General features: G+C 45.6%; 1 protein-coding gene and 1 long non-coding RNA gene across 2 annotated transcripts in view; one reads left to right on the forward strand and one right to left on the reverse strand.

The window, feature by feature from the left end:
- The window catches only part of Arhgef28 (Rho guanine nucleotide exchange factor 28), a 328408-nt gene extending 317433 nt beyond the window's left edge, over positions 1–10975 (reverse strand). Inside the window, exon 1 of the mRNA XM_036206820.1 lies at positions 10867–10975. Coding sequence (XP_036062713.1) covers positions 10867–10906 — 40 coding nt within the window. The 5' untranslated portion in view covers positions 10907–10975. The remainder of the gene's footprint in view (positions 1–10866) is intronic.
- LOC118596094 lies at positions 10434–23237 on the forward strand. Its single transcript, XR_004946665.1, has 3 exons — positions 10434–10553; positions 21753–21892; positions 22706–23237. It is a non-coding gene; the product is annotated as an uncharacterized LOC118596094 (long non-coding RNA).
- The last annotated feature ends 1507 nt before the right edge of the window (positions 23238–24744 follow it).

Genomic DNA, 24744 nt, shown 5'->3' on the forward strand with positions numbered 1-24744 from the left:
GCTGTCCTGAAACTCGCTCAGTAGACCAGGCTGGCCTCAAACTCACAAAGATCTGCCTGCCTCTGCCTCCCAAGTGCTTGGATTAAAGCCGTGCGCCACCACCGCCTGGCTCCAAAATACTTTTTTTTTTTTTTTTAAGATTTAAAAATCTCTTCTAGGGGCTGGAGGGAGAACTCTTGCAGAGGACCTGAGTTCTGTTCTTGCATACCAGCTCACAACGGTCTAACTCCAGTTCCAGGAAGCCCAGCCTTCCTCAGGCCTCCATGGGCACCAGGCACACACATGGTGCACATACATACATGGAGGCAAATTACTCATACACATCAAATAATTAACAACAACAAAAACCTGTTCTAATAAAGCAGTCTCCAAAGAACACTTAGTAGTCTACCAAGACGAGGCCTCCATAAGCTGGTCATGGGAAGCTGAATTTTCTCTAGCTCAGCATGGTGTCTGTTAAACAAGGAAGCAAAACACAAAGATAATCTGGAATTTTCTTACGAAATCAGGCATGTTCAGGGTGGCGGAGTCATAGATAACCCAGTGTTTGGGGGTGTCCAATGCTATTGTGAAGCAACCTCAGGTCCCCATTTTAAGATTTTTAATACGGGGCTGAAGAGATGGCTGGGCGGTTAAGAGCACTGGCTGCTCTTCCAGAGGTCCTGAGTTTAATTCCCATCACCCACATGGCGGCTCACAACCATCTGTAATGAGATCTGGTGCCCTCTTCTGGCATAAAGGTGTATGTGCAGACAGAGCACTCATATACATAAAATAAATAAATAAATCTTTACAAATATTTTTAACACATTTGGATAAGAAGGCTAAAAATGAAAGGATGTGAAGGCTTTGTCTCATAATGCCCAAATTTTTGTCCAAATTCTGACCTTTGAACTAAGCATCAAGAATGCTTTCACACTGTTTTGTTTTCAATGAGCAAGATTTGAACCTATTGGTGATCCCACGGGCACCTCACATAACAACTTGGTATGACAAGAAACACACCGCTGAGAGAAACACAGTGTGTAGGAGCACTTGCTGTATGAGCAAGAAGACCTGGGTTCAAGTCTCCCACATCCACATAGAGCACAATAAACCCCGGTGCTGTGGAGGACAGAAACAGCAGGATCACTGGGGCTTGCTACTTGTCACCCCAGACTCGGGTTCAGAGAAAGGCTCTGTCTGGAAGGAATATGGCAGAGAATGGACAGAACACCTAACATCTTCCTCGGGCCTCTGCATGTATGCAGGGGTTGATACACATCCACAATAAATAAATAAATAAATGAATACATACATACATACATACATACATACATACATACATACATACATAAAAACAAAACAAACCTGGTTTTGGAGCTGGGGCTATAGCTCAGTGGTAGAACATTTACTCTGTGTGCATGAGGCCCTGGGTTCAATCTACAACAAACACACACACACACACACACACACACACACACACACACTCTCTCTCTCTCTCTCTCTCTCTCTCTCTCTCTCTCTCTCTCTCTCTCCTAAAGTCCTAGTTAACAGGCCTTGAACAGGAAACCTGTTCATTCTCTGGGGGCCTGGGATCATCCAGGCAAAAGCAACTTCCAGAACTCCATTCCTGAGAACTTTTGACAAGTTGAAATCCTGGCTGTCCTGAAAAGCAGCTTTGAAGAGCTAAGCGGGTTGCTCATGGTAGTGGTTCTCTGAAGCGCAAAGCCACCAGGCTCTGCCACAGTTGTACACCTGGGTCTCAGTTTTCACCGCCTCACACCATGTGAATCCACCTCCACCAAATTCCACTCACAATTCAGTCACACCTAAAACATCCTCCCGGGGCACAAGCAGAAGGCTTGGGAGTTCAAGCTCATCTTCAGCTTCGCCTACTGAGATCAAGGCCAGTTTGAGCTACTGGAGACCTTGTCTCAAATAAGGAATCGCAACCCTTCATAAAAATGACCACAGATCTTCCACTGTAAAGGAGACTGACATTAGCGAAGCCTGAGAAGGTATTACGCCCAGTGAGCACCCGAGAGCCAGGCCTCCTGATCCCAAGCTTTCTGCTCACACCAATAAAAAGAATCACTTGAGTTGGGATAGTGATACACACCTTTGATAACAGCACTTGGGAAGCAGAGACAAGTGGATCTCTGTGAGTTCGAGGCCAGCCTGGTCTACACAGTGAGAGTTCCAGGACAGCCAGGGCTACATAGAGAGACTTGTCTAAAACAAGTAAACAAAAACAAAACTAAAGAATGACTTTATTTTTCCTGCTCCACTTTCAAGAACAGAAATGAGGAAGCCGTGTGAAAAGTTGGGTCAGAGGGGTTGGGGATTTAGCTCAGTGGTAGAGTGCTTGCCTAGCAAGCAAAAGGCCCTGGGTTTGGTCCTCAGCTCTGGCAAAAAAAAAAAAAAAAAAAAAAAAAAAAAAAGAGTTGGGTAGGGCAGACAGAGGCCCAAATAACCCTGCACTTTTTCAACAAAATGTTCATCTCATCTTAGTTTATAAGCGAGGGTCAAGGGCAGAGCTTCGCGCAGATAGGGTGTAGAAGAATACCAAGGAAGCGAGGTGAACTCTGTCTACTTGGACTTTGTCTTATTCAGAGAGAGGCGATGTTCTGATGAGAAAGGCGAGAAAGGGGCGGGGCTATAACTCCTTGGGGTGGGGCTGTATCTTCATGGGGCGGGGCTATAACTCGATGTTACACAGAGCACTCACCTAGCATATGTAAGACCGTAGGGGTTGAAGATCTATGGGGAACTGTGGAAAAGAACCAGAGTCAATCCAGGAGGTAAGCATTGTCATTACAATTACCAAAGGCAGAGCCTACAGATTCTAGGCAGAAGGCATTCCTTCCGTGTTGCTCCTGACTAAGGTTCTGGAGATCATGGAGGGGGCTGGTACACAAGAACTTCAAAGAGAAAGAAGCCAATAGGCCTCTCAACAGTAAGTTACTTGAGAATCGGCCCCACGTCCCTGGGTGGGGCAACGTTAGACTTGGGAGAGGTAAAATGGATGCAGTGTACATCCTTGTGATAAGAAGGAAGATTAACAATGGGGTGCTGATACAAACAGTGGCCATTAGTCCCATCTACCAGAGGACAGTGCTTACCATCTATCTCAGGAAGTCTGTGGAGATACCCATTTCATTCCACCTAGACCTTAGCCTAAATAGCTGTGGTCTGCATCCTAAAGAACGCAGTGGTGTGCTGGGCGGTGGGCGCCTTTAATCCCAGCACTCGGGAGGCAGAGCCAGGCGGATCTCTGTGAGTTCAAGGCCAGCCTGGGTTACCAAGTGAGTTCCAGGAAAGGCGAAAAGCTACAGAGAAACCCTGTCTCGAAAAAAATAAAAAAAATAAAAAAGAATGCAGTAGTGAATGTGATAAATTTATCACCACGCTAACCAATTTGGGAAGAGTAGAACAGTCATATGCAAGGAAATAAATCTAAGAGGGATAAGTATTACCCAGAAGACTAAAAAGGCAACCTTTCCGCGAGTCTCTGAACGAGGTGTGGCTCAGCTGTAACACACATTAACAGGAGCTTTGTAGTTACCAGACGGTTGTAACCGTCAAGGATCAACAGCTCTGCTCCCAAATACTGCAGCTGTAATGCCATTGTTTCCAGAGCTCTGTGTGATTAGATTACCAAGCCCTTATAACAAACAGATCCAAACGGAGGCTAACCATTTAGGTAACTTGGACAGCCTGGCTCTAAGTCTGAACTATAGTTGATCTTCCCTGTGAGCTGAGGAAACGGTGGTTCTGCTGTGCTCTCCATCAGATGTCATCAGCAAGAACTGCACTCTGAGAAGAAGGTGGCAGATTGGAATATTCAGCACAGCAAGAGAATTCAAAACCACACATGTTATCAGTTTTTTAAAATGCCATTACGAGATCACTTGCTCGGAATGGTCTGCATGCTGCAGAAGCCTGGTGAAGTTGGCCGAAGGAAACACTGATGGAACACCATTCGGTGTTCAGCAGCCTCAGCTTCCCACAGAGCAGACTCTCTTGACCGCCTAGAAGTTCCTTATCACTGTATCTCGGGACAGCTGGTTAGCCATTTGGGAGTGTGCAGTGTGGGTGAAATGTGTGCTCAAAGACCAGACAGAAGCTTCCAGGTGTCTGTCAATCAAAGATTCAGAGTCCATCAAGAGCTCCATTTGTTTCTCCTGATAGAAAGCAACTTCTTTAGAGGTCACAGAGTGGCCCTGGTCCATCAAGCAGGACAGCCATCTACTTGCTTTCTGAGCAACCTTGTCCTTGCATCCCTGCATCCCAGTGGTTTGCAATGCAATCCATACACAGTACACAGGAGCACACCACTGCTAGTCTTTACAGAGATGATGAGGACCAGAAGGACTTCTGATCATTATTAGCAAAATAATTAATCAAATGGCACAGGTACACTGTCCTTTAAGCCTAAATCAGGATCCCTGCCACCACTGGTCTTATAGTCAGTTTGGAACACTGAGACTCACAGAGAAACACACAGTAGCCCCAGTGCCTGGTGGCAAGAGATCAGTGAGAAAGACCACAATTGAGTGACAAGGACTCAGACAAAAAGGCAGCTTGAGGGCTACTGCATTAACAAGCAGCTTCAGAAAGACTGTGTTTGAGCTGGGCACCAAGGGTTATAATAGGTGGTCTCTCAGGAGGAGACGAGGCCTCCCATGAATAAAGTCAAGCTAGAAATCGAATCAACTCTTAGTATCCAAGAGCTGCCAGTTCCCTAACCCTCACAGTCCTAAAAGCCCGAGATGCTTAAGGCTCATGCACACCGCTGTAGTATCTGCAGGTAACCTGTGCACTTCCTGCATTCTAGATAACTTCTTATAACCAATGCAAGGGCAATGCTATGCGAATACTTGTGACCCAGTTTTGTGCAGGTGATAACAGCCAGGAGATAATCTGTACAGATTGGATGCAGGATTAACTTCCAACCCACAGTTCACTGAACCCAAGGAAGCCAAACTGTGAATACAGCAGTCATTAGGCATGGCTGGTGGATGCCAAGTGTTCACAAGAAGAAACAACGGAGGATGACCGGCATGTTGACAGCATAGAAACACCACCACGGGAAGCGGTAGGCACTGCTCCTTCCATAGACTTTGTAGAATGAAGAATGCCAGAAACAGCTAGGGAGGTGGCAAACCCAGCTTATGTTGGAGTGACCTCTTTTTCAAACGATGTCAGGTCCATCTGGAATGGTCCCAATGAATAGAATACCTGGATTTGAAATCCAGCCGGAGGAGCTCAAAATAAACAGCCCATCATTCCATCCATCAGAGGGAACCCTGGACATTCTGAAACCCTAGCAGTTGGGTATACAGCAAACCACGAAGTTGGCAGAGCAAGAAAAGGAGGACAGTTGACAAAGAACCAGGTGACGATGTACAGGCAGCAAGCCAGAGTGCTTACAGGGGAAGGCAGACGTCCGCAACCAAGGAGCATTTGCCTGAATCACACAGCCCAGAGAAAATGTCTCTGAAGTCCTTCATGAGACTTCCTTTGCCCCAGAATTTATCTGTACCATGATATCAAGGAAACAATCAGCTTGCTTATCATTCCTTTTTAGTGCCACACTACCCCACAAGGATACCAGGTAGCCAGCTGACCCACGCACGTGGGATCCAGACTTCCTTGTCTGCAATCTCTTGGGACTAAGTCCAGGAAGATAACCTTAGTCTTTGTGACTGTAAATGTGTATGACCACTGCGGCAGCCACAGTTCTGGCCTGGAGACAACGCATGCCCGGTCTTGTGAATTGCAGCCAGAAACGCTGAATGGACTGAGACTCTCGTCACTTGCAAATTTCAAGACTGCACAGAATGTTCGGGAATCTCATCCTTTCTGTTTTTTTTCTGGATGAAGAAAAACCAGAAATGATTCCTACTTGCCCAAGATCACACAGATGAGACGTTTTGAAGAGGTCTATATCTGCCTTAGATTCCCAGGCAAGGGCAGTTTGCCCTGGATCACACTGACCTCTCCAGCTGGAAAGCCTGCTAAAGCTGGGCATGCAGGTGGGGCCTGAGGACCAAACCCAGGGCCTCATATGCAAAGCTTGTGTTCTATCTACCACTAAGCTCCACCTCTAATGGTACCACTCTTTAGAAATACTTCATTGCCATTTGTTGTCAACGTAATGACCACCAATTTGTGACACCATAGCTTATCTCATCAACAACCAATGAGGCACGTTACTGTTATCCGGATGTCACTTTTTTTTTTAACCCAGTACTGGTCTTGAACCCAGGGTCTTATGCACGCTGGGCAAAGTGCTCTACCACTGTGGATTATGCCCTGTCCTTGTCATTCCAAAAGATGGAAAGCCTGAGGTAGAGAAAGGTCACAGAGCCAGGACAGAAACAGGCCTGTCTAACTCACTGTGGCTTCAAAGTCCACACTTGAAACCACCTCATTAGAGTTCATGACATATGAATTCTTTAAATTATAAAATGAGAGAAAAAAGAATAAGCAAAAATCTATAGGTATGACTACCAATGTTGTAAAATGAATTTAAAAGCTAACCTTTTTTTAAGTAGTCAATATATCTCATGGGCTGACTAGATGGCTCAGTGGATTAAGGTACTTGCTCCCAAACCTAATGAGCTAAATTCAGGCCTAAGAACTCACATGCTAGAAGGGAAGAACTGATTACTAAAAGCTTCCCACTGACCTCCACATACATACACTCAGATAAAGAAGTAAGTAAGTAAGTAAGTAAGTAAGTAAGTAAGTAAGTAAATAAATAAATAAATAAATGTAATTTTTAAGAATCTCTTGATGGTATATATTGAGTTTTAAATTTTTATTACATGTGTTTGTTTGTTTGTTTGTTTGTTTGTTTGTTTTGTGTGTGTTTCTATGCCTTGGCTCAGGTGTGGCAGTCAGAGGCCCACTTTCAGGAGTTGGCTCTCTCTTTCCACCATGTGGATTCTGAGGCACAAACTCACGTTGTCTGGTTCAGCAGCAAGCAACTTTATCCTCTGAGCCATCTCACTAGCCCTTATCTATTTGTTAAGAAAATGTCTGGAGCCAGGCGGTGGTGGCGCATGCCTTTAATCCCAGCACTCGGGAGGCAGAGCCAGGCAGATCTCTGTGAGTTCGAGGCCAGCCTGGGCTACCAAATGAGTTCCAGGAAAGGTGCAAAGCTACACTGGGAAACTCTGTCTTGAAAAACCAAAAAATAAAATAAAATTTAAAAAAAAAGAAAGAAAGAAAATGTCTGGATACATTTTTGATGGGACTGTAAAAAGCATGCTAACATTTCAACTATGTATTTTTCTCAGGCTTAGTGGTCACAAGAAGCATGCCCCGTGCCAGAGGTAGTATGTGACTCACCTGACGGCTTAGAAGGGTCTCTACTGGAAAAGCTTCAGTAACTGCCTGCTGCCTGCTGCCTGCTTTGGTGGCCCTCCCCCCTCCCCAAACACACACACACACACACACACACACACACACACACACACACTCACATACACACACAGCCCTCTGATCTTCAAGGAACATCATTTTTATGTTAACTTTCTACTAAAAGCAAATCTCACATTATTAGTAACTGGATTGAAACTAGAGGCTGAACCTCTAAAGATTACTAGAAATGTATTTTTGATCAGCATAGTCAAAACCAACATCACTGGAATAAATAACCAACACTCAATTATATATTTTTCACATTCCCTCTTATTAAAGACATGATGTCAGATCTCATTATCTTGCTTTACCCGGGAGAAGAAATCCAGGAGCAATAAGAACTCAAATAAGCCAATTACAACGGCATCAAAGATCAAATTTCGGGGAGACAATGGGAGTGCATTAAGAAGATGGACCGCCACACAGACTCATTTCCCCAGCCAGATGTCTTGATTATAGAGCAAGCAAAAATCCGTTCTGCAAATAGGACCAATCCTAAAAACAGGAACGCCACACAAGGGTCACTGAAGCCAACCACCCAGGGACGGAAAGCAAAGAGCAGTACCAGGCATGCAGCGACCCCCCAGATTTGCTGAGGGGATGAAAACGGAGGAAAGTTCTCACAGAACATGAGGCCTGTGGTAGAAGTTTACAAAATGTCCAAGTAACAATGCTCCGAGTTTTGACATCTTTTCAATAATACCATTAGAACAGCCGCGGAGCCAGGTATAAAGAACTGGATAGAATGAGAGATTATAATCTGCTCCAGACAAAACCCTCTCCTATACATACCTGCCCTGCCCCTGCTAAGCCAGAAAAACATCTCTAAGCTCAGCTTTGCCTCAGCAAGAGATTCAGACCCAAACCTCCGGGGCAGTATAAAGTTTCTAGTACAACTCTAACATGGCAAAATTCCCTGAGTCTCTGCATTTCTCAGATATACACCTTGATTTAGCACCTTCCGCAGACGTTGCCCAGCATGACCCAATTCTTCATGACAAGTCTTACCTGGAGTCGCTGGGAGAAGAACCCCCAAGCTACTCTGTCCCATTGAAAGTCACACAAGTACTAATGCAATGAAACCAAATCTACATACACCCTGGCCATCCTAACTGCCGTGGACACTAAAGCATAATACAATTACAGCCAGCTGCGACTTTGAGAGCAGTTTAGGCTCTATTTGGCTCCTTCCTAACCATTTACCAGTACAGAAGGAGCTTCCAACATTTACATTATGAATCTTTCTTCTTGGGAGTCAGGACTTGACCATAAACTCTGGCAGCCTGAATACCAATTTTAAACAAAACGCTTAATCTTAAAGTAATAGTATATCCCATCACTTAATACCTACTTAGGTTTTCTTTTTTCTCTCTCTCTCTCCTCACATGGCATACTAATGGAAAGGGAGCCACATGTATTAAGGCACATCTGTCCAGTGGAAGTCGTAACTACAAGAACACAGTGAGGACACAATAAGAAAATATTTCAGAATTTTCCAAAGTACCCCCATGGTTTAAAAAAAAAAATGTAGTGAAACCCTAGAAGGGCTAATGAAATTTCACAGAACTTTCATTGCGCACTCTGATTTCCTTCTGTGCCTTTAAACGTTTCTTCACTGCTCAGAGGAAAGACGGCACTTCAGAGGAAAGTCCTGTAACACACCTGTTAGAGAACTTGTTCACCATTGGCCGGGCTGTACAGCCTTGATAAGAGAAAACACAGTCAAGAGCCAGGCAAACTCTGATTCTCTGTCCTCCAGTCTCATGTCACATTAGCCAGAACACTCCCAGGAGACCCATAGCCAAGAACTCGTTCTGTGCCTCAGTTTCCCTAACCACTAAGTATCAGGTGTGATACAAGTTCTGGAATCAAAACAATTACACAGAATCGCCTCTGAAGTCCACATCGGAATATTACATCGAAATGCTGTCAGGGAGTACAACTTCCAAAGCCTTTTGCAATATTCTCTTCCTTCAAATACTCCAACGGAGTTAGCTCGACTATTCATCAAGAGTAGACAAATACCTACTTGTCTTAACATCATTCACATAAAAAATAAAAATAAATTTAAAAAAACCCAAGACAGAGGTACGGAAACCTTCTCAGACAAGGTTATCAGCGCTTGGATTATCGTGTCCAAAGTAGATCCCACAGAACCTAACTAGGGCAAGCCTTGGATTTCGTTTGTGCTGTGAGACTAAGATTTCGTTTACCGAGACAGCTTCAGGGCCTAGGAACAGAAGAAGACTCACTACAGAAAAGCAGTGGATCTATTCTTTATAAAAATGTATAACTACTTGGTGCAGAACCAGTGGTCCATCTCCACAAACTTGGCGTGTGTAGAGACTGGGACTCCAGCAGGGGTCAAGGAGCCAGGAGCGGGCAAACACAGATGTTGCCCTTCCCTCGGGCCCACCCAGCTGTAACCAATAGGCGGGCGCTGCGGGCTCCTAAAGTAGTCTCCCTTAGAAACCTAACTGGTATCTGGGAAACCAGAACTGGGTTTCCTGGGTGGTCTGAACACCCAGTGTCCACAGGGCTGACAACCAGCGAGAATGCCTTCTCCACCCGTGACCCCTACCACCCACGCTAGAGTATTATCCCAGCGAAAACCCATGAAACAAGTGCATTGGATTCCCACGCAATCCTAAAGGCCCCTCCCAAAAAAAGATAACCAACCATCGATGCTTTTGTAAACTCAGCAGCCGTTTTCACAAGAAATAAATGTCCTGAGCTGGAGACTGATCAGCAGTCTGGGGTTCCCCCAAGCACCTGAACCCCGGCCAGGAGCACAGATGGGAAGAGGGGACCCTGGCTCTCCAGGCGCTCCCTTCTCCACCACCCGCATGCCATTGATTTCCACCACTCGCGACCAGCCGAGGTTGAACCCCCTCACCCTCCGCCCCCTCCCAGCCCGGTGCCCCAGGGGGTGAGGGGTGGCCGCCGCCTCCTCCCCGGTGCGCTCCCGCAACTACCGCCTCCGACCCGGCAGCGCCATGCACTTGTTGCCAACCCCCAGAGACCAGGAGGCGGCGCCCATCCCTCCGGCTGCCCAGCCTGCATGGTGCAACCTCTCGCCACCTCTCCAGACCCCTGCGTCCTCGGGGACCCTGGAGAAACTTTGTCCCCTGCGAACTCAGGTGGGCAAACTTCGCCGGGGGCTGCGGGGAGACGAAAGGGATGGCTCCCGCCATCAGCCTTTTTTTTTTTTTTTTTTTCTTTTACCTGGAGCTGTGGCCCGGGAGCGCCCGGAGCCCTGGCCAGGCGCTGTCCCCGCGGCCTGCCGAGGGCGACACGCCGGCCAGCGTCGCCCGGAGCGGGGAAGCCGGTCCCCAGCTGCCCACGCCCCTCCGCTCGGCTGGCCGCGCCGAGGGGCGGAGCCGCCGCTCCCCGCTCGCCCGCCGCGCCCACCGCTGGGGCCGCCCCCGCGCCCCCCGGTTCCCGCCTGCCCACCTCCGGCCTGCCGGGCTCGCCGCCGCCGCCGCCGCCTCATCACATGGCCGCGCCCGCCACCGGCTCCAGGAGGAAACCTGAAGCTGCTGCGGCTCCGCCGCCCCCTCCTTCCGCGGGGCGGCGGCCGCTCGCCTCGGCTTTCCTCCCCGCGGCGGGCACGGAGCGGGACCTGCCGGGCCAGGGCAGGGTTGCACCCTAGCGGCGGCGCCCGCTCGCCCTGGGGGCCTCCACGCCCTGGTGGCGCCGGAGGAAGGAGCTGGCCTGTCGGCTCCTAAGGGGAGCAGTGCCAGGCCCTAGGGAGGCTCGGGTTGTTCTCAGCCCAAAGCCACCACACCCGGGACGTAATAGCACCCGGGTCTGTTACAATAGGAAGCACTATTTTAAAAGCAGCAGCCCTCTTAATTCATGGGGGATGATGGATGGGACTCCGGTCCAAAGCTTTACAGGCTCGGTTCCCTAGGCTTTTATGCACACAGGTGCATAAATGGCATAATTTTTTTTTATTTTTATTTTTTGAGAAAGTCCTAGTCACTTGTACAATACTCAGCAATGTGAAGGGACACCCCCCCCCCATCTTGCTGAACCTAATTACTGAGCACTGACCCAACCCCAAGATACAAATTCTCTCCATTGTATAGCTCACCATAAAATAGGTTCAAGATGATCAGTGCAGCTTTAAAGATAAAATTGTGCATCTACTTTTCTGAAAGTACCTTGAGTATTGGCTTTATTTTTCCCAAGAAGATAAGATGTCTACATGAACATGAGAGATGTGGTGGCCCCCAAGAAGGTGGGCCATCGAATCTCTGAATCAGAAGCAAGTCCCCTCCCTAACCATCACCACCAGAGGCCCTGGGCCACCCTCCTAATGCTCCTTGTTTATACAGAGCCTGAAGAATAACAGGGTATCAAGAAAAGACGTCCAGGGTCTTCCATCTCTAGTCCCAGCGCACGCTGCTTCTTGATAAAGGACCCGACACTGGCCTTGTACTCTGACACTTACACTCATATCAACTGATCTCACACCTCTGAAGGACTTCAAGGTCCTGAAGATTAAAAAAATAAAATAAAAGCAATAATATTATTGTCAAACATCAATATTTTCAATGTGAAAATGTCAACTGGAGATTAGCTGAGTCGACACTCCTGATAAAAACTGTTTCCAAGCTGGTTAGTAGAAAAGTTCATAAAAGAAGCCTTCGTTGCCAATCCCGTTGTTGCTGCTGGACTTTTATTGTTTTTCCCTTTTTCATTGATTCTGTCATATAGCTAGGGAAAAAAAAAGCAAGGAATCTGGGGAAGAGGAACAGGTATTATAAGACATTACCCCAAGCCTCTTCCACACTAATAAGAAGCAAACAGGAAAATGGCCACTAAAACTCTGGACAGGATTGTAGATGAGGACATGTAATCCCACTACATGCAGCTGTTCTTGCCCTCTCTCAAGCGCTGAGCTTGATCAATATTTAAATAAGTACTTGGCTTTCAACTTCTCTGGGTTCAAACTCTAAGCGCATGCTCTGGCGACTTTAAAAGAAGCCGGTGACTGCCCGAGGCAGGAAGATAGCCCTCGTGTAAATAACCTTTTGCATCTGATTGATTTCGCTCCTGCAGACACGGGTCACTCAGGACATGATAGCACTGAGCTGGGCTGGAACTGCATGGTTTAGAATTCAAAGTCTGCTATTCTCAGGCCACAGACAAGGAGCATTCAGCCAGGAAGAGAGCAGGTGGGCAATTTGGCTGGCATTGCTCCAGCTTTCCGGGGAGTCCTCTGCAGTGTCCCAGCTGGTCTGTCTTGTCTAGCAGTCCAGCCTCCACTCATCCTTAACCTTTATGCTACCGAGACCTCCTCCATAAGTCCCTTCTCCGCTCTTCTGCTCTCTTCCATCCTTTGGCAAAGAATCATAGTCTTGTCACATGGCATGGCACTTGCCTATACTTGCAGTCCTAGGCAGGACTGTTAAAATTCTTACTCTGTCTCCAATTTGCCCTTTCAAGGACAAAGACCTGATAGTCTCCAGTCCCAGCACTGGGCACCTGGGGAGTACTGAACGTTAGTTTTGTTTTGTTTTTTTAATCAGTTAATGTAGTAAGGAAAATACCCATCACAATTTGCAAACATTAATGGATTAGAATTGGTCCCAATTCTATGATTACCTAGCAGTTCCCCCAATTTTATTTCTTTTGTTAATAATTCTGGGAACATGAATAAGTCTAGGATTAGGCCATGAGCATTAAATGGCCAACTGATAGACCATTCCTAGGAAGTTTCATGGTCTGAAGTGAAAGCTTGGTCTGAGAAGATGGCCAGTTTGTCAGAGAACTTCCGAATTAGAAATAGAATGACCTTGGGCACCTCGGTCTTTCTAAGCCTTCATTTCTTCATCTGTAAAATGTGACTAGTGTCTGCAGTCACTGTGAAGATTAAAGGCCTGGCAGCCAATGCAGGATAAAATGATACGGACACATGAAATAGTGGCAGGCAATACTTCAGAGAACGGGATATTAGAACACTTCTTTCTAAAAAAATAAAAATAAAAAAAGGAGTTATTTAGTTTTTAATTATGTGAATGTGTGTATGCCTGTGTGGAGGGTCTGTGTACGTGTGGATGCAGTACCTGCAGGAGTCACAAGAGGGCCGCATAGCCCCTGGAGCTGCAGTTACAGGTAGGTTGTGAGTCAACCCATGGGGATGCTGGGAACCGAAACTCTGGCTGTCTGCAAGAAGGGTACTAGCTGTTAACCACGGAGTCTTTGCTCCAGCCCTCACTTAAAAGTCAGGCTCCAGGCTCCAGGCTCTAGAGAAACTAGTTCTAGGTTGTACACATGTTTTCTTGGTCTAAATTTAGGGTACACAGAGAAAAGAGGCTATCCTAGTCAGGGGTATCATTGCTGTGATGAAACACCATGAACAAAGCATGGAGTGGAATGGGTTTATTTGGCTTACACTTCTATATCACTGTTCATCGCTGAAGGAAGTCAGGACAGGAACTCAAGCAGGGCAAGAACCTCAAGGCAGGAGCTGATGCAGAGGCCATGGAGGGGTGCTGCTTACTGGCTTGCTCAGCCTGCTTTCTGACAGAACTCAGGACCACCAGCCCAGGGATGGCACCACCCACAAAAGGCAGAACCCTCCCCCATGGATCACTAATTAAGAAAATGCCCTACAGGCTTGCCTACGGCCCAGTCTTCCAGAGGCATCTCCTCTATTAAGGTTCCCTCCTCTTTGATGACTAGCTTGTATCAAGTTGACATAAAAGGAGCCATCCTAACTTGCTTTCTATTGCTCTGACAAATGCTATAACCAGAAGCCAGTGGGGAGGAAACAGTTTGTTTGGGTTCCTGATCACAGTCCACCAAGTTAAATTAAGGCAGGACCCTGGGGGCAGGAACTGAAGTGGAGGCCACAGAGGAATGCTGCTCACTGGCTTGCTTTTCATGAAACCCAGGACCACCTGCCCAGGGGTAGTACCACCCACAATAGGCTGGGCCCTCCCAAATCAATTTTTTTTTTAATGCTCCCATATACTTGCCTACAGGCCAATGTGATGGAAGCATTTTCTCAGTTGAAATTTCTTTTTCCCAGGTGACTCAGCTTGTCAAATTCTGTGGGGGGAGGGGGTCTAGCCAGCACAGAGGCCAACATGCTCAGAACCAGGGTCTCCAGTGGAACACTGTCCATGTACAAAATACTGTTTACCTTCAGCTAATCCCTAGGGACCTAAAACTCTAACATTAAAGATTTGTTATACCTCTCCCGCCACTCTTTTTTAAAAAGGCATTTTAAAAATAAGCTTTTTAATGTAAGTATATCAAGCAATGGGTTTCATTGTTGGGAGAGGGGGTGTTGTTTATATGCCCTGCAGTTCTCTCTTCTGGCTACATATTATCACCTCCCAGAAGTAAAGAGTCTTGACTCCAGGGCCTCACACTAGAACAGAATCTCCAGGGGATGGGGGCCAAGATTTATAAGTTCCCCAGGGGATTCCAAAGTCTAGACCAAGTTGTAATCAGATGAAAGGAACTGAGTTTGTCCCCAGGACAGGAGGAAGAGAGCCAACCTTCAGTGACACAACCCTTCTGTATCTCCTGTGTTGGACAATCTGGTCAGAACTTCAAGTGTGCTGTACTTCAGGGACGTGTGCACGGGAATCACGTTGGGATTTGTTGAAAGACGCATTCTTGTGTAAAGTCAGCTGACGAGCTTCAGAAGGTGCCCACCTGCCTGGTCCCGGACCCACTTCCAGCATCAATATAATGCAGATTCAAACCAGGGATGGTAGGCCATGCCTATAATCCCAGCGCTTGAGAGGCTGAGGCAAGAGGATCGCCGTGAGTTCAAGGCAGCCGGAGCTACGTTGTGAGTTCTAGGCCAGCCTAGACCATATATAGAGAGATTCTTTCTTTAAACAAAAATCCATGATAGAGCCAGACAGTGGTGGTGCACGCCTTTAATCCCAGCACTCAGGAGGCAGAGGCAGGTGGATCTCTGTGACTCCGAGGTCAGCCTGGTCTACAGAGTGAGTTCCAGGACAGCCAGGGCTACAGAGAAACCTTGTCTCAGAAAAAAGAAATGAAAAAACATGATAAACACCTGTAATCCCCACACTTGAAAGGTGGAGGCACTGGCTAGGTTGGAGTCTCCACTTGCCTTCCATATCCAGATTTGTTCTGGAATATGTTTGAATAGAAGCTGTCCACAAGAGGAGAGTTCTTACGGCTGTTAGGAAAGGAGAAACGTATTCCATTCTACATGGTATGTGTGTCCAGCTCAGCGAGGTGAGGGCCCTAGGTGTCTAAGTGCATTGTTAGGGAAGGATGTGTGTACATGCCAGTGAGAGCAGTAGGCTGCCAAGTGCACTGTAGAAGAAGGATGTGTGAGCCAAAAGTTCAAGACCACCCGGGTCTACACAGCACAGTCCTGTCTCAAAAAACAACAACAATCCAAAAAACAAATAAGAACCAAAGTTCAAAATAGACATCAAGGACAAGCAGAGAAATAGTCAATATTTGTTATAAAAGAACTCACGGGCTGGAGAGATGGCTCAGAGGTTAAGAGCACTAACTGCTCTTCCAGAGGTCCTGAGTTCAATTCCCACAAACACATAGTAGCTCACAACCATCTGTAATGAGATCTGGCGCCCTCTCCTGTATACATAATAAATAAATATGTCTTTAAAAAATAAAAATAAAAGAACTCACTATCTCTGGATATTTTTAGTCAAGTAATAGTAAGTACTAACTATCCACAAAATGCACGTTACAATCTTTGAATAAAAGAGTAGACCGTATTTAGCCAGTTTTAAGTATAAAATCTTTCTGACAGGGCAAATCTCTATTAGGCAAAACCAGTTTTATATCAGAGACACTTTTCAAGGCATACAAAATGTTTGAATTTCTCTTGAACTTGGAAGTAAAACATGAACTTTTAGGTTAAGGAAAAAGTGTCTTGCCATATAATATTAATATCTTTATCTACAGTAGTAAAGTATGATTCTTTTCTTATTTTAATTTTTCCAGAGGAAGAGCTCTGTGAAGCTGGAGTGCACAGAGCCCACAGAAATCTCAATGCACACAAGTTCTCAAGGTCCACGTTCATCCTAGGGAGTTAGAAAAGCCTGTGAACTTCCCTGTTGTGGATGATATTTGCATACAGCTGCTTACATGAGTGGCAGGACTGTATTAGGGAAATCATAAATACACCTCTTGAGTGGAACCAGCCCTATAAATATACAGAGTGAGTGGAACCAGCCCTATAAATATACAGAGTGTGACAGTTCCCACACATGTGATTTGTGGAACATTGTCCAGACACAAGATAGTGTTTATTCAGGTGACCCCTAGAGACCTAAAACTCTAATATTAAAGGTTTTTTCCACCTCTATTGCCACCTTTTTTTAGCGTTTTAAAAATGAACTCTTTATGTAAGTGTACCAAGCAATGGGTTTCATTATGGGCCGTGTGTGCGTGTGTATTTAGACTTCGTTTTTATCCATCCGCCTTCTCCGTCCCTCTCCTCATCCTCCTCCGGTCTTTAGGGAGAACACTATAAAGAGTCTCATCCTTTGTAAGCTTGTGACCGGTGGTCCTGTCTGGACCCAGTGTTTCCAGGTTCTTGTTGTCCCAGTCAGAGAACTAAAATACAGATGCACACAGATTACAATGCGGCAAGGAAACCCCAGTCAGAAGCACAGCAGTACCACAGCTCCAATGCTCGGTCAAAGTGCAGAGGTCAACTAAGCAAAAGAGCATTCAGGGGCTGGGTCATTGTTGGGGGCTTTGTTCTGTGGGCTGTAGGAGGAGGATGGGCTCAGATATTGGGGGGCTTGGGAGTATTGTTTTCTGTTTGGGCTGACAGGTTTGATTATGTAAGATTTTTTTTTTCTCTGAGTGTTCTTTCCCATAATGCATCCACACCATATCGGACACTCTGCTCTTTTCTCAAATTCCCAAAAAGACTGCCTGGAAGTGCTGGGTAAACCACACTGGACTCAAGCTTGGAGTAATTTTCCCGACTGACTCACCAGTGCTGGGATTACAGGCATGTGCCGCCAAACCTGAGCCTCAGAACACCAATTTTGATCGCTGTCTCTCACCCTTCCAGAGAGCCAGATCATTCCAACTTGTGAAAAGCCAGCAAATCCGACCCGTGAGCCACCCAAGGAACCACTGAGATTTACCAAGAAGTCTGTTCTAGAACAGACTTTATCTCAGAATATGATTGTTTACTACACCGGTGTGTATGTGCAATTGTGTTTTCTTGCCAAAATGGCTATAGGTGTCTTCCAGTTATACCCTACTTCTTAAATAGTAAGCTTACTTAAGACCCCCCCCCCTTTTTTATGACTAGGACATAACTCCACAAGACAGTTCAAATAAATATTCCTAAATGCACACCATGTCTATACATTCTCCACCCATCATCAGATGTTCTGGAGTGCTCCAGTGTGGGTATAGGAGAGAACTACATGTACCCAGTGTTTTTCCAATTCCCCAACACTGATATGAACATGTTAAATCTCATCCTGAAGCAAGCTTTCATGGTTATATAATAAAAGCCCTTTTTAAAGGAGTTGATAATGGAGACACTAACACCATTTTAATTAGGGTGGTTCAACTAGTCGCTGATTATACCTGTGGGAAATAATGGATGCGCAACTGTCACATGGGCTGTAATTATATTGAAGGCTTCTGGTGACTGGTGACATGGCAGATGTGAGAATGAGGCCCTGCTGCTCGGCTCATGATATCATCTGAACCCTGCTAAATGCATGTATGGCTCTGGGCGCTCCTACTCATCACAGTCGATCAGTTCCTGTTTTCCTATTTACGAAGGGCAGGCAGAGGAAGGGACCAGAGAAGAAACTCCATAAACAAACTGGGCATGAATGTGCTTCCCTCCCACAAGAAATTATATAAAATCTTTTCACTGAGCTTTTCAAACTTTATCTGATTACCATCTGATAACTTCTAACACAGACTCTAAGGTGAAATCAGATCCTGCCAAAAACAGACCTCAGAACTTTTGACTAGCCTACCTTAACTACCCTGCAAGTTCTGAAGCTAATTTAAAAGAGCTAGAGTCGGGGCTCAAGGCAGTGCACCAAAGCTGTTTTGTTTTTGTTTTCAAGTCTGAAAGCTCTGTGCCTGTTCGCCTGGTATAGCTTCGACTCTAGGACTCAAAGGAGGTGGGCAGGGCAGGTGAGTTTACAAAGACATACTTCAACCCAGGCGAACCAACTCAACAATTGTATGTAACGTGCAGAGAAAAACTGCACACTTCTGTAAGCACTCACATTGGAGAGAGAGAGAGAAAGAGAAAGAGAGCTCAATTAAATAACCTAATGATATACCCCAAGAGTTTAGAAAAACACGAAGAAGCCAAATCTAAATGAATGCAAGAAATACAAACAAAAAGATATTCTAATCAATAAGTAAACTAAATAAACTAAATAGACAGTTCTCAAAAGAAATAAACCAAGAAGCCAATAAATATTTTTAAAGTATCCAATATCCTTAGACATCAGGGAGATACAAATTAGAATCTCTTTGAGAGTCTATCTTGCCCCAATCAGAATGGTTAATATCAAGAAAATAAATACTAGTGAGGATATGGAGAAATAAAAACCCTTAGTCCTTGCTGTTGGGAGTGTAAATCAGTACAACTACTGTTGTATTCAGTATGGAGGTTCCTCAAAAAATGACAAGTAGAACTCGCCTATGACCCAGCGCTATTACTCTTGGGTATACTGTCAGAGGAGTCTGAGTCTTACTACAGAAATGCTTGTACATCCATGTTGGTGCCTGCACTAGGTACAATAGCTAAGAAGGAGCCTAAGGCACCAATAGTTGAACAGATAAAGAAAATGTGGTATAGATTCACAGTGGAATCTTATTCAGCCAAAAGAAGAAAGAAAAACAAAATCATGGCATTTGCAAGAAAAATATAGAACTGGAAATTATTTTTGTTAAAGACAGCAAGCATGATTAGAAGAGAAAATACATTTTTTTTTTCTTATGTGTGGTTTCTAGATTTTGATTTTTATATATGGCGGGGGGGGGGGGGGAGTGGGCATGGGCCATGAAACTAGAAAGGAGACCTGGAGGGGAAAAGAGACTGGGGGGGGGGGCAGAAAGAGAGAAATGGAAGGTAATTGAATTCATGTGACATGGAAGCTTAAGGGGAGCTACTGGAGAGAAGAAGGGGTCAGTGGGGGGGGGAAGAGGGCAAGAGAGGGAAGCAGGAGGGGAACCTTGGGGGGACCTATGGGGCAGAGGGGGAGAGAAAAGATGAGAGAGGTGGGTAGGGGAGGAGGACAAAGTGGTGTAGCAGGCTTTCTTGGACCACCAGTGTAAGCGAATTGCTGAACGGTCTTATTAATAAAAAACCCGGAGCCAGATATTGGGGTGAAAACTGAGAGATCAGAGGGATAGAACAAGCCACGACCAACCTCACCTCACCAACTCCTCAGCCTCCAGAGAGAGCTACTTCCTGTATACTCACACCTATATCCTTTCTGTGCCCTGCCTTCTCACTTCCTCTCTCACCAGCTACATCACTTCCTGTCTGTCTGTCCAGACCTCCAGACCTCTATGGTTAACTAGTGCTGGGATGAAAGGCATGTGACACCAACCTGGCTCTGTTCCCAGTGTGGCCTTGAACTCACAGAGATCCAGATGAGTCTGCCTCCTAAATGCCAGGATTAAAGGCGTGTGCTACCACTGCCTGACTTCTATGTTTAATATAGTGGATGGCTTTTTCCTCTAATCCCAGGATAAGCTTTATTGGTGCGAACAAATAAAATATCACCACACACCAGTCCCCAAATCATGACAAGGAGACTTACTAGTTGTGAATGCTTGACCTTAGCTTAGGCTTGTTTCCTACTAACATTTTCTTTAAATTAAATTAACCCATTTCTATTAATCTATGTGCTGCCCTGAGGCTCATTTACCTCATCTATGTACTGTACCATCCTGCCTTCCTGCTTCCTCCATGTCTGGCTGGCCTGCCTTTGGCTGGTTGGCTGGCTCCCCTCTTCTCTCTGCCTGCCAGCCCTGCCTATCCCTCCTCTGGCCTAGCTATTGGCCATTTAGCTTTTCATTAGACCAATCAGGTGCCTTAGGCAGGCAAGGTGAAATAGCAACACATCTTTACATAGTTAAACAAATGGAGCATAAACAAAAGCAACACATCTTTGCATAGTTAAATATTCTACTCCACAACAAAGTGGGTTTGTAAATGCCATAATGAAATGCATTATTTTGTATGTCGATATTGAACATTTTAAAAAAAGAAGCTAACTCATGTAGCTTCAGAATTTAAAACCAAGCTATGAAACATTAAAACCAAAATAGTATGTGAGAGGAAAAAAAATAAATTCTTATTAGTATACTGTGAAGGTGTACAAGAAAATTATATATCTATAAAACAAAAACAAGTCACTGTGAAAAAGTCATCAGAGGACAAGAAATTAAAATATAAAACAGGGTTGATAATAAAGGTATAGAAATATCCCATTATGTTGTTACTGTTTTTAAGACAAATGTACAGGACTGGGGATGCAGCTCAGTGATAGAACACTTTGCTTCCCAATTTGTTCAGGACCCTGGGTTGCCTTCTCTGTGTTCTCTCTCTCTCTCTCTCTCTCTCTCTCTCTCTCTCTCTCTCTCTCTCACACACACACACACACACACACACACACACACACACAGAGAAAATATGAAATAAATCAATATTAATCTCACCTATCTAACACCCCACTAAAAGAAATTCCAGATGTAGAAAGAAAGGGACATGAAAGAAATGATTAAAGAACAAATTTTAAACTCAAGATTCAGGAAACTGTATATGTCTTGGTTAGGGTTACTGTCGCTGTGATGAAATACCATGACCAAAACAACTTGTGGAGGAAAGGGTTTCTTTGGCTTATAGTTCTGCTCAGCCAACCCAAGTTCTGAAAACAATTTTGCAGAGCTCAATGTCTCTCTGCCAATCTTCTCAGCCTCTTCCCAGCAGAGGCTCCTCAACCATCTGGGGTAGATGTCCTTAGCTATACTTCTCTCTACTCTGTGCCTTCCTTGGCCCTCAGGCTTCCTGTCCAGCATCCCTAGAACCGTTTCTGCCTCTGTCTCCCTCAGCTGAGCAGTCCCTAAGGTGGTCCTGGTTGGTCGTTCTCTTGTATAACCTTCCATTGACTGAACAATGTTGGTCTCAATCACCCCTCTGGCCCTCACCTAATAGAAAAGGCTTATGCTTTGTCTCTGGTGTCAGGGGAAAGAAGGGGAACATCTTGTAATGGGCCCACTGTCTCAAAAAGCTGCGGGCTCATCCTTTGGATGGTTCGCTACCTTCCTGAAAGACTTGTATTCTTTTTCTCCAGCTGAGGAGCCAGGGATGCAGTGGTCTTCCTTAACGTGGAAAAGGTGAAAAACATTCCCATTCAGACTCAACATTTTCATCATCCTTAAGGATGTGGGAAACTGCTGCAATCCAACACAAGCTGCAATCAGAGGTTGAGAGGTGAGGGGAGAGCGTCTGGGAAGGCATTGGATAAAAACCTTGACTGCAGAGTGCTGTTCGCCTTTGTTGCCGGCTGCATGACAAAGTGTACAGATCATAAGCAAACAGCACGCCACAAGATGAAAGCCCCAAGTGGGAAAGCACCGTTGCTCACTCCAAACACATATTTGCTTTTCTGTTGGCACTGAACTGCCATTTTTTTCTCCAGGAGTTAAGTGTGTCCTGTGGTACAATGCCATCCAAATCTGCACCCCTGGAAGCAGAAAAAGGGGAAGGGTGCCACTTGTCCATTGTGTGGGCATGTTTCTCTAAAATGAAGGGTTGGTTTGTGGGGGGAGGGAGGGGGCAGGTCCTCTGTAAATGCTGCCAAGCTCGGCAACTCAAGTTCGAAGCAATTAAACGGAAATCTCTATATTAAGTGTTCAGTGAAGAGAAGAAGGGCAGTCACAAAGGCATGTGAGAGTCTTAGAGACAGCTCAGAGGTCTTTTAGAGGACCCAGGTTCAAGTCTCAGCCCCCACATTCAGCTCACAACTGTCTGTAACTCCAGTTCCAAGGGATCCAACACTCTCTCCTGGCCTCTATGGGCACAGGTACACATATGGTACACATACATACATGCAGGCAAAACACTCATACACATGAAGTAAAAATAAATAATTAAAAACAAAAGAAACGGGGTTGGGGATTTAGCTCAGTGGTAGAGCGCTTGCCTAGCAAGCTCAAGGCCCTCAGCTCAAAAAAAAATAGAAAGAAAGAAAGAAACACCTATTGTTATTCCAAAATAATGCGCGTTTCCCCCTCCATGTCCTAGAGAACATCTCAGAAGAGGAGGCAGAGAGTCGTAGGAGCTGAAGAACAGGGAGAAATGCTGTGATCTGCTTCCCCTGCATATGACGGGGCCATGGTGATCAAGACCACACAGCAGCTGCGCCTACCTAAAAAAGGTGGAGGGAAGCTGGGTGGGTCAGCAGGAGTGGGGATAAGGAAGGGTAACAGGGGTGAGTGTGATCACGTGTGAAATCGTCAAAAAGAAAAAGGCAATGTACATTTGCCCAGATCCATCCAACTGTCCATTGTTTTCCAAGGCTTTGGGGGTACAAGCTAATCACCTGTGTTTCTTGGAAGCCATAACAAGCATAATTTGAACAACCACTTAATTCTCATGAATGATAAAGCCATTTGTTTTCTTAATTAAGTTAGCATCACACGGCCTGAGGTGGAAAGATGAATCTGTGTTGACATCAGAGTCAATCATAAGTCATTGTTTCTAGAAGGGAGCTCTATGGAGCAAACTCTAGTCCACAGCACTTCCTGTAGACCCTGTGACCCTAGGAACTGTGGAGTCTTCCAACCATTTTTTTTTATATATATATATTTTTGATTTTTCAGGACAGGGTTTCCCTGTGTAGCTTTGCTCCTTTCCTAGAACTCACTCTGTAGCCCAGGCTAGCCTCGAACTCCCAGAGATCTGCCTGGCTCTGCCTCCCGAGTGCTGGGATTAAAGGTGTGCGCCACCACCGCCTGGCCTTCCCACCTGGAAAACCCTGGCTCGCATCCGTGTTTTGATCGCAGTGAGTGACTTCGTTTTCATTTGTGCGTCTGTGCTGCTCTCTTAGACACGAGTCCTAGGTTTAGGAAGTTCCCACCTTTGAGTTCTTCTTCTTCCGCGGGGGAAATAAAAGCTAATGAATCGTTTTCCTCAGCGCCTGTGCAGCTGGAACCTGGTTCTTCCACTCGGGTGCCTTCCGTCAGGACATAACACCAAACAGAATCCGCACACAAATGGGTAAAGGAAACATGGAACATTTTTCAGCCACAGAGAAAAAAGAAATCATGACATTCTCAGGAAAGGGGACAGAGCAGGGGAGGGGAGCATTACGTTAAGCAAAATAAGCCACACTCAGAGGACAAGTACCACATGCTTTCTCTCACGGACAGAATCTAGACTTAAATTCGTCTGAAAGGGTGATGGGGGAGGGAGGGAAGAGATCTCAAGGGGGAGGGGAGGAAGGGGAAAGACAGGGGAGTGGAATTAATGTGATGTGAAGTGGAAGAGAGAGCTGTGGGGGGAGGGGAGTGCCAGCAGCGGGAAGTGGGAGGACAAATGAGTAGGAATAGCACACAATGCATAACGAAACATCGGGTTTTTTGTTTTTGTTTGTTTGTTTGTTTGTTTAAGATACTTCTGGGCTGGAGAGATAGCTTAGTGGTTAGGAGCACTTGTTCTTACAGAGGACCCAGGTTCGAGTCCCAGCACCCACAGAAGCTTACATCTGTCCATAACTTCAGTTCCAGAGGATTGCCAGACTTGCACATGGTGCACAGACATATTTGAGCCAAACACTTACAGATGATAAATAAATCTAATTTTTAAAGAAGATACTGACATTTAGAAATAATTTTTGCAATGGCATAAGAGACACTGCCATGGGAACTGCCAGGATTTCATCTGTGGCATGGCAGAGGGTCCAAGTATCCTTGAGTGCAGACTACAAGATCCCTGTCTGGTTACTGGGTGGGGATCTCCTGGAACAATCCAGTGGTGAATCTGGACACTGGCCCTAGAATCTAGACTTCAAGCTAGATTCTGGTGGAGGGAGACGCTATGAGCCTCTTGAATATCCTTTGGGATTTTTCTCTCCTCTATCATTAATTCATTCAGTAGTCACTGAGGGAATCATGCAGATGATAATATTCCGTATTATCATTGGATAACATGTCCAAGCACAGTCACTGCTACTGGTATTGCAGAAACACTGGGTGAAGCTTGCATTCTAGTGAATAAGAGCAGGCAGTAAGCAAATAAATAAACTAAATAAAGGTACATACAGGACATCAGGTGAGTGGGGA

This window comes from Onychomys torridus, chromosome 15 (genome assembly GCF_903995425.1).
Source record: "Onychomys torridus chromosome 15, mOncTor1.1, whole genome shotgun sequence".
NCBI lineage: Eukaryota > Metazoa > Chordata > Mammalia > Rodentia > Cricetidae > Onychomys > Onychomys torridus.